At 27.4% G+C, this 10,775-nt stretch overlaps 2 protein-coding genes across 6 annotated transcripts in view; one reads left to right on the forward strand and one right to left on the reverse strand.

Annotated features, from left to right (window-relative positions):
• LOC122520213 (probable E3 ubiquitin-protein ligase bre1) overlaps window positions 1–1,566 on the reverse strand; it is a 52,219-nt gene extending 50,653 nt beyond the window's left edge. The window contains exon 1 of the mRNA XM_043640269.1: window positions 1,166–1,566. The gene's annotated coding sequence lies outside the window, so the exon portion shown is untranslated. The remainder of the gene's footprint in view (window positions 1–1,165) is intronic.
• Window positions 824–6,470, forward strand: LOC122520212 (proline-, glutamic acid- and leucine-rich protein 1). Of its 5 annotated transcripts, none has more exons than XM_043640264.1 (9): window positions 824–892; window positions 3,405–3,570; window positions 3,679–4,077; window positions 4,143–4,489; window positions 4,560–4,739; window positions 4,879–5,143; window positions 5,243–5,440; window positions 5,554–5,846; window positions 5,917–6,470. In XM_043640264.1, exons 2-9 carry the CDS (start codon window positions 3,457–3,459, stop codon window positions 6,452–6,454), a joined length of 2,334 nt encoding a protein of 777 aa, XP_043496199.1. In that variant the 5' UTR covers window positions 824–892; window positions 3,405–3,456; the 3' UTR covers window positions 6,455–6,470. The 5 variants fall into 5 exon arrangements, with proteins under 5 accessions (XP_043496199.1, XP_043496197.1, XP_043496201.1 ...); XM_043640262.1 differs by lacking the exon at window positions 824–892 and adding an exon at window positions 2,837–3,025; XM_043640263.1 differs by lacking the exon at window positions 824–892 and adding an exon at window positions 3,021–3,108.
• The last annotated feature ends 4,305 nt before the right edge of the window (window positions 6,471–10,775 follow it).

Below are 10,775 nucleotides of genomic sequence, written 5' to 3' on the forward strand. Positions count from 1 at the left end.
TAGGAAATTTATTTAAGGAATTAGAATAAAACCCGAAGAATATTTATTTCAAACGAGTCGATATAAAATTGTAACTAATACGAAACGAGGAAGAAAAAACAAACCGATTTTCGTTGCCATTTAAAGACAATTTTTTGACAATAACTGCATTTATGGCAGATAAATAAAACTGTATTACGTATAATCATATTCTCTGCGCATATATGAATACTAAAATTGGTATACTTTCTAAACTAGATTTGGTGAATTCGTTCGATACCCATGAAATAACGATAATAATTACAAAACAAATAAAGTTTTTCTACGTAGAGGAGGGTTAAATACAAAACTCGAGTCCATTAAACGTTTACTAATATTTTTAAATCAACTTGAATGAAAATTCTTTAATATATCTAGATAAATAAATATAAATTTACGTCGCTTTTTAAATTCTAACGTCTAATATATTTAACATCTATATTAGAAATTAAAAAATTTATTACTCAATTAGTTACGATGTACCAATACGAATCCTTTCTTATTTTAATTGTTAATACAATCTTTAAATATAAAACGAGATGATAAAATATAAACATTAATATTGTTGGACGTGTAAGAAATGTATTTAATGAGAGAACAACTAATTAAAAAAAGAAAAAAAAAGAAAGAATAACAACAACACAACACAACGATATAATAGAATAATAAATACATAATATATAGAATATTTGAATTCGTAGACGATCGGTTAAAGGTAGGAGAGGAGAATGAGGGGAGTGCACAGGGGGTGGAGTGGGGTAGAGGGGGGGTAAGGCGCATTCCAAAGCAACTCACTGACGTCGCTGCGATCGCTAAAGAGATCTCACCAGAACCCCACGGCTATGCACGGGGTCCGCATTCCACCTGTCAAAAGGTAGGTTCCGTACTCTCTCTCTTTCTTTTCTCAATAAATAAACAAATTTCAATAGGAAAAATCATTGAAAAATGTATCGTATATAAAAAAAACTTCATTTAAAATAATCGAAGAAAAACCAACATGTCATTTAAAAATATACGTCCGAAAATTAAGCGTTCCAATATGGCAGGTGCACCGTTCTCTTGTTTTTTCGATCTAGCGCGCGCATATATATATACATATGTGTGTGTGACATACGAATAACAACACTGATAAATAAAACACACATACCTGAAAATTTGTGGACCATTTCCCAATGAAAAAGATCTGCGTTAGAATTTATTTGATGTGTGTTGATTTGATGGAGAACATTAACGTGATGTTAACAGGTTTAGACAGGATGACAAATACTTGTGTTTCTCTCTCTCTCTCTCTTTCTTTCTTTCGAATTGAATAGCACGCGCGAACTGGACCAACGTAAGATTATTTCTTAAGATCACTCGCGTGGCACGATCCTATTTCCATCGAATTTTCTTTGAGCGTTCGAAAGTTAACGACACAGAACGTTATACCGTAGTAATTTAGGAATAAGTTACGAAGGGTATCATAACTAACGCGTCTTGAAAACAAGCGACGAAACGATTCGAACGGCGTTCGACACGGCAACATAACTGGACACCGGTTGGTAGGGGAACTGAACCGAGAAGGAACCAGTGTTAGAAAGGGTTATTGAAAGGAGGGGGTATCAGCGGAAGAACGAGAAAGGTTACCAGAGGATGGGGAGGGGAGACATATAGGGAGAAAAAGACTGACCAGGAAGGAGGATGGCCGATAGGCGTCAACTTCCACCCATATGAACACGCACACACACACACACACACACACATACACACTATATATTTACAGTACCATACATAGATTTTATACAAACCTGACTTATATGGACATTCGTGCATAATTGAAATATCCTCCATTGCTCCCTTTTCCCTTCTGTTATATAAATGTGTATATATTCTACAACCTTTTTCATCTCATTGTCAGAATGTTGTTTTCCCTTGCGAGATCAAGTCTATTATTTATGGATGTTTGCATCATCCTATATCTTCTGTTTGTATCTAGATTCAAATCGGAACTAACAATAAGTGAAAAATGTTTCGTCAATTTTCATTACGTATTGGAAAGTTATAAATAAATAATATAATTTATATATTGCTAAAAAAAGGGATTTTCTCATATACTTGAGATCATTTTACATTATTGGTCTCTGTTATTTGTCTGCATTATTATTTTAACGAAACAATTAATACGAAAGATAATTTACCGAAAACGATTAGTTGATTGATAATGCAATTTAAATAAGTATAAGATTTTATAATATAGTGTACGTGGGTATGAGAATACTATGCCGATTTGAATATCATTTACCGCTCAGGCAATTGAAAAATAAATTGTTCTGTGTAATCTTTTTTTTTGTAAGATTATCTTAGGCAATAAAATAATTAGATATTCAAAAATGTTCGCGAGAGTGAAATAATATGAGAGAAAAAATGAGGAGAAGAAAGATATTTACGTATATACTGCGAAAACAATAGAATGACGAATAATGAAAAATCGAGAATAAATAAAGTGAACGTCATAAATTTATTTAACTTTGTTTTTTTCGTCCTTGAGAATTAAAGAAGTATTTAAATAGTCATCATCGAGTGCACCGTAAAATTACATAATAATTCCTTTTGTGTGATTGAGGTCATACTGAAGTATTGCAGCTTATGCGTATATGCACATGTATAATATATGTATGTGTTTTTATATCGTCAATACGTTTAATACATATAAGAAAATAACAAATAAAAAGATAAACTAATCTAATTATCTATAATATATTAACAATGATTATTTGCATATAATATTGTCTTTGTTTGCTATCTCTTTTATAAGTTTGAGTCACTTTTCCATAACACCTTTTTACACTTATCCAATACTACCAAACATCGTATCTTTTTACTAACTCTCTGGAATCAATAGCATACGGTTTTTATTACTTTGGTTTTTCCGAATGGGTCAGCCATCCATTTTATTAATCGTGTCAAAGTTGCTCGACTTTATTAATCTTTAATGGGAATTACTATTCCAACGTAATTGTTGAATAATGTATGTATAATATTGTGCATTTGAATTAATTCGACATTTCGATAACATAACCTCAAAAATTGTAGAGAAATTCGATTAGTCAGGTAATCGAAAATAAATGGAATTCTTTTATAAAATAGAAAATTGTAAATATAAAAAACAGTAGACATTATTGACGATTTTATTTATTTATATAAACATAAAATGTCGGTATCTTGAACTTTTTTGATTATTAATAACATATACAACTATGTGTATTGACTAATAGTTCGCCGCGTCCACGTGCAATCAGTCGCACGTGATATATTTATTGTATACATTAATTAATTCACTGTGCTATTAATTGGTTCTTGATGTAATTTTATGTTTTATTAATATATCTTTTAAATTATTTTTCCAGTTTGGAAGTTGTGTGAAGTAACTGTTGAAAAGAAAAAACAATTTTCTACAAAATGACAAAGTTTTTGGATTTATTGGAGTTTTTTGACCAAGATCATAAATTATATAACTCCTTTTTGCAAGATTTTTTTGCTACTGGTTATGATTTACCATTTCATTCAGACGAGGTATAAATTTCTTGATTTAATCTCTTTATTTCATGTCTCTTTGATATTCTTTAAGAATAACCTACAAACAACGTTTTAATGATATTTATAAATGTTTACATTTTTCAGATAAAAGATGTGCATGATGCAATCATATCCACGATCAATAATCGATTAAATGAAGCTGCTACTCGATACAATGGTTTACTTCTATTAAATGCGTATTTAACAAAATGCTCACCTAAGATGCTTTCAAAGTACGGCATGTTATGGATAGGAAAGGCTACTAAAGAATTAGAAGATATTGATAATAATCCTCAACATCTTTCAATAACTTGTAAAGTTATTGGAAATGTAATTACACAATGCAAATCTATATCAGAATTGCAAAAGCAGATATCGATGGAAAATGTTAAACAACTTATAAATGTTTTGGATAATCTAGAATCGGTCATTAATTGTGGTGCTACATATTATCTTCTTGCTACTTTATTATATCACTATCCAGAAGCTTGCGAACGTTTACAGGTATGTATCTATTATTATAACAAAATAATGCAAAATCTGTTTTAATTTTGAATTTTTTTTTACAGACATTAATTAGAAAAATGATATTTATTCAAATAGATGCTTCTAAAAGCAATTTAGTTAATGCGGGAGCTAAATGTTTTGCTCTTTTAACTAGAACAACAGAACGTTCTTTTAAACCTCCTCAAACAAAGTTATACTATACGTGTTGGACTTATAATCAAGCATTGATATGCAACAGTTTACATGATATAATGGATAGTTTCTTTTCAGATTTATTAGAAACCGAAAGCGTAGACATTTGGGATAAATTGAAGTTATCAAGTATATCGGAAGAAAATATATTCGAATATTATTCTAAACAACAACAAAGGTTTTCCAACTTATGCGTGTACTTATCTGCTATGTTACAGTAAGTATTTAATAATAAGAACAAGAACATATCTTACATTATGGTTTTTTAAGAATATTATTTTTTACAGCGGATGCGAAGACAGAAATTCTGTCTTACCTAATGATATTTTAAGAATATTATGTCGTGGCTTAGCTATTAGACCTATGCATTTGAAAAAGGAAAATTCTATTAAAGGACAGATATTATATTTTTTTCTTCCCAAGTTACATATTAGTTTATTTAATGTTTTAAGTGCTTTTATAGATGGGTAAATATATAATATACATAATGTGTTGTACCAAATCAAAAAACAAAGAAAGAATTACTTATATTTTATTTATTTATTTTCTTACTCCGCCCCTTTCGGGTTTGGAGGACAAAGAATTACTTATATTTTTTTTTTTTAGATTTAAAAAAGAACTGATACCATATGGTTCGACAATTTTACAATTATTTCATCAAACGTTAAAATGGACAGCAAATGAGTTAAAAGATCAAGAAACAATTAGTAGCAGTAAACCATTAAAAAATCTAAGATTATCCGTATACAAATGTCTCTCACTATGGTTAATAAGTAACAATTCGCTATCTGGCATTGAAACAATCATAGATGAATGTCTTCCTTTTGTGCTTAAAGATATAATTTCAGAAAGAGATCGTGTACTTTTGACTGTATGTTTTTTTTTTAAATTTATTAATGTCATTTTAAACTATTATGTTTATACTTTTAAATATAAAAATTTAATACAAATTTTGAAATATTTCATATAGGTAAAAAGTACATCCAAAAATTTATCGAAAAAAGCCTTGAAACGTATTAGAGACGGTCAATATGAAAAGAATTCAGCTTTAAATAATACAATTGCAATTAAAAAGAATCCATGTTTAGATGCAGATTTATGTATGGAAGCTCTTATTACTTTACAAAATATTTTATTTTGTAGTTACTTGAAATCAACACTTTATATGGTAAGATAAAATGATATAATCGTTACTGAGAATTATTTATATAAAATTTATAGAAATATTGTATTATTATAATATCGATTATTTATAATATTCTAGTATTCATTTTGTTTTAGAATATACAGAACGTTGTAATTCCACTTTTGTATGAATATTATCTTGGTTCACCTGTACAAACGTTTTATAAGGAAAATACACAATGCCGTTTGCAACTGTTAAGGATATTGAAAGATTTACAATTAAATTCACATGCATCATTAACACCTCCAACGCAATACGCTATAGAAATTTTTGAAATGGCTCTTGACGATGTTAATCTACATATTGTTCAAGAAGCTCAATGCGCATTATCTGAATTAGAAAAAATTATACATCCATCCGCACCAACTTTATGCTTACCTAAAACAAAGTAATTTTAAGCAAAAATTTATTCGTTTTTAATATACAAATTTGAAACTAACAATTTATTCATATTTCAGAGAATTAATAGAAGAAGATGAACTTCGTTCTAATGAATTAAACGAACAAGAAAGTATGTCAAACGAAGAAATTCTACCACCGTCGAAGAAACGGCCAAAAATAATAGATATTGTCACATTTATTTCCGATGAGAAAAATCATATAGATTCAGGAACTAATATTATAGATAAAGTAACAAATAAGTCGATAAGTATAGATAGTTCTAAGTCAGAAGATTATTTGTTACAAGAAAGCAAAAGTATTGTAAATAGAGTACCACTTATAGAAGTAAAAGATATCGAAAAAAACACTGAACCTGAATTGCAAAATAGTGTAAAAGAAGATCAAATTTCATCAAAAGAATCTGATAAAATAATAGATAGACAATCAGAGCAAACGGAGGTAAAATTGATAAAAACGGATGCTGAGAAAGATTTAAGGGAAGATAATCCTCGACAAGAAGATAATTTGAAAACTTTGGAAGGGATGGAAGATATATTAATGGATGATGAAAAACAAATGTTACTTTGTTTTCAAGACCAACTGAAAGATGAATAAATATAATTTAACAAAATAGTTTTTGTTAATTGTTTTGTATAAACGTCGTTTTTTGCGTAATATCAAAATTATTCGTAAAGATTTTACTATTAAAAGAAAATTAATAATAATGTTATTTGATCAAAAATAACCGTTTTACACTTACAATCAATTTTATCTATTTTCTATTTGAACTCATGTTTACCAAATTTTTGTATACCTACCCATATTTCTATATCCTAATTAATCTATTACTTCGATACATGTGTGTGTGGTATTTGAAACTTTATCCGAATTCGAAAAGCAATATAATGCTCTTCTAAAAAACTGAAAGTGATGGTTATCATGGTATAGAATTAAGTAAAAATTAAGGGGAATTATTATAATCATCAGAAAGATAAAAAATTGATTAATTTTTATACAGATTATTTTTATTATACTTAAATCCATTTAGAAATGAAGAATTTTTAATAGACCAATAGCAACATAATTAATATCCTCTTTACAATTCATACGAGTTTTTAATAATTAGTACATTTTAACTTAAATTATTAAAGCTTCTTACTTGCTAGAAATCGAGCTTATTATGCAATGAATCATGAGAAAAGTAAAATTTAGTGTTGGTTATTATACAGTTTTATATCGTAAATGTTTATATAAATATTTTGTTTTATGTCACAAATGTATTTTCATGAATAACATTTATTTGTTCAGGAAATAATACTTCCGAAAATAATACATTTTCAGAGAACAATACTATTAAAAATAAAATATTTTATTTGTTCGAAAATTCTGCAGTTTTTGAAAATAAATATTTTATTTGTTCAAAAAGTGATATTTTTGAAAATGAAATATGTTATTACTTATAGAAATTGTTTAAAATAGTATTTCATAGGAGTTTAATTGTAAAGAAACTTGTATTAAAATTTCAAACATTTAGCAACGTTTTATAATATACAAATATTATAATTTTTAATATTCATTTGTTTGAAAAAAAAAACGTAATATTTAACTCAACGAAATTTCATTTTATATTTCAAATACTATTTTATTTGAATTCTAAAGTATCGCCTCTTTTAAAAATATTATTTAATATATTATTTTCAGGAATATTCTTAAGTCCTTCCTGAATTAGTTTATTTTTACTTCCTTTTTATACTTTCTTTATTTCCTTCTTCGTATATTCGTATTGTAAAAATATTGTAGTAATCCTTTTTAATAAATATTATCTAAATTGGAAAGAAAATAATTGCAAAATTTAGGAAATATATTAAAAATGACTCTTTAATCTTTTATGCGAACATAGTCAATTTGAATATAAAAATGTTACATATATGATAAATAAATAACTATAAATATGAGATAACAAATGGACACGCAAAAAAGAACAATAAAATATATGAAATATAATAGCATTCGTCATTAGTATAGTATAGTAAAAATTAACAGAGTTTATTAAGTTTTCATTCAGTTGCAATATTATTTTTATCTCATTTTTTCAATAAGATAAATAACAATATTTACAAATCACCGTTTAACATTGTTTTAATATGTTTTTTAAAACAATATATTCGTGATCGGAATGAACAAAACAGAAATGTCTTCTGATAAAAATTACTATACATTTAATGCATATTAAAAATATTTTCTTTAAATTCGAGGACCGGCATATTTTTTTTTTCTCTTTAAAAAAGAAGATCACGCCATGGAATTAGTCTTTGTCTAAATATCGCTCCAATTCTATCTCGAATAGCTATTCCGAAAATTCTTTTATGTGCCCAAGGACATAAAATAATAAAAAATATAATCGGTAGGAATATCCGTAGCGTATATGACAATACAATCCAACCGTTGTAGGTTGGACAATTCAACATATCCTCGGTCATTTTATACATTGGTAGACCATCACATTCTAAATTTTCTAGATCTCTATACGAAGATCGCTTTTTTTTGATCAAATGAACTAACTCTCTTATACTGCAATTACATGGAAATGGATTTCCCCTTAAAGTGAATTCATCTAAAACTCCAGAATAGATGTAGCTGAATTCGTCTAATTTAAATTCTGATATATCATTATTATGCAATTCTAATACCTAAAAACAAAAATAAAAAAACGAAAAGAAAAAATTGTCAAATATTTCCAATAAATGAATTTGAAAATAATAAGATAAGAAATAACGTACTTTGAGAGTTTTTGGTAATTCATGAGTCGTAATTTTAGTAATATCGTTATTAGATAACAGTAATTTAGTTAAGTTCATTGGTTCTAAAACTTTAACTGATGGTATCTCGGTTAAAACATTTCCAGTGAGATTTACTATTAAAGAATATCCTTCTATAGGTTTGACTTTTGCTGGATCGATCAAGAATTTAGGCATTTTTCTATACGAGCAATCTAAAATGCGAGTGTTGTCATACAATCTTACTTTACAATCGCAACCAGTTTGACAATTTGTACTTATATTAAAATATTTGTCTTCGGGACACGTATAGGTGTTTGAATTCTGGCATATAATTATAGGTCCCTCACTTTCATCAGGATTAATACACGATAAATTTCCCAATGTAAAGTTAAAATAATGGGAATAAAAATTTGGCAATTTATTTTCACGGAAACGCAAAAGATCGTACAATTGACAATCGCATAATATAGGATTATGATCTATATGAATCAGAATGTTATGAAACTTGCTAAAATATTTTTCTATTTTCTCTTCGTCGTTAAAGAAAATATTTGCTATTTTATTATATGTGAGATCTATCTCAAACTTCAATGATGGATATATTAACTCAGTCGTCTATAAAAAAGAAAACCAAATGAAAAAGATTATCGTAGCAAAGATATTTCTTTTTTATTTCTATCTAATCATAATAATTTATTAAAATAATGATATTTAAAATTATGTTTAGATAATAAAATTTGATATTTACCCAAATGTTTTCTATTTGGTTATGACTCAAATCTACTAATCGTAAATAATGTCCATATTTCTTCCATTCGATAATTAAATGTTTTATATTATTGTGCGATAAATGAAATTCTTCGAGAAATAGATTATGACGAAGTGAATACCAATTATCACTATTTGGCAATGTTAGCTTATTATGAGAGAATTTAGCAATCTTTAGAACTAGCATATTATTTAAAGCCGTTTCTTCGATGTATGATATTTGATTGTTTTCCATATTTAGTTCCGTTAAAAATATCAAGCCCTCAAATAGATCGCTAAAAAATATTCATATTTGAAAATGAATAGAATATTAATATTTTCATTTTTTTTTTAAATGCTAAAATAATGTACCTTGTTATAGAAGTTATTTCATTCCCGGACAAGTCGAGTTTCTCCAAATTGATCATATGTCTAAAGATTCCATTAGGAAGAGTTTCAATCATATTGTTTCTTATTGAAAGTTCTACAGCATTTTCTTGACCACGGAAGAAATCATAAGGTAGAGTAGTAAGATAGTTTCCATTAAGGTTGATATATTTTAACGCTAGGGACTCCCAAAAAAAATCTGTTGGTAGAAATGTAAATTTATTGTTGTTTAAACAGACTATTTGAAGCTTTGGTAAAGTCGCAAGAAAATAATTTGGCAGAGTTCCCATCATTCTTTTGTTATTATGCAAGTACAGTTCACGTAATTCTGTAGTTTTTTCTAACAATCTTAATGGAAGGGACGTGAATTTATTGAAAGACATATCAAGTATTTCCAATTTATGTAATTTATAAAAAGCTCTCTCCTTTAAGAAGATTAATTTATTGTTACTTATGTTTAAACATTTTAATGAAATTAGATCCTCAAATGTTCCAAGTAGGAATTCCTCCAAAAGATTGCTACTAAGATCCAAATAGTTTAGTTCCTTTAGTTGATAAAATAATCCACTAAAGAGCCAATTAATTTTATTGTTTGATAAATCGATTCTCTTAATCACTGGGGTTGAGAAGAAAAAACGATGGGGTAATATAAGTGCATTATTAGATAAATTCATCCATTCGATTTTGTTTTTCTCCCAAAAATAAAGGGACGAAACATTAGTTATACCGTTACAAGATAAATCTAGTTTTGTGACATTTTGGAATCCTTCAAAGTCTTTCTTTTCTAATGTTCCGTAATAGCTTTTAAAAGAATTAAATATGAGGTTATTTGTTTCTTCCACTCCTAATTTTCTGATCACATCTATTAAGCTAATTTTTTTTGATATTCCACATTTTTGAAAATTCACCGTATCGATTTTCTTTTCGTTTAGATTCGTTTTCAAATTAAAGTTTTCCCATCCATCCCAATCTTTACATTCAATCTGTTAAAAAATTATTATTTCATTTTATTAAAAGATAAT

The sequence above is a fragment of the Polistes fuscatus genome, unplaced genomic scaffold, assembly GCF_010416935.1.
Source record: "Polistes fuscatus isolate 324 unplaced genomic scaffold, CU_Pfus_HIC Scaffold3, whole genome shotgun sequence".
Classification (NCBI taxonomy): domain Eukaryota; kingdom Metazoa; phylum Arthropoda; class Insecta; order Hymenoptera; family Vespidae; genus Polistes; species Polistes fuscatus.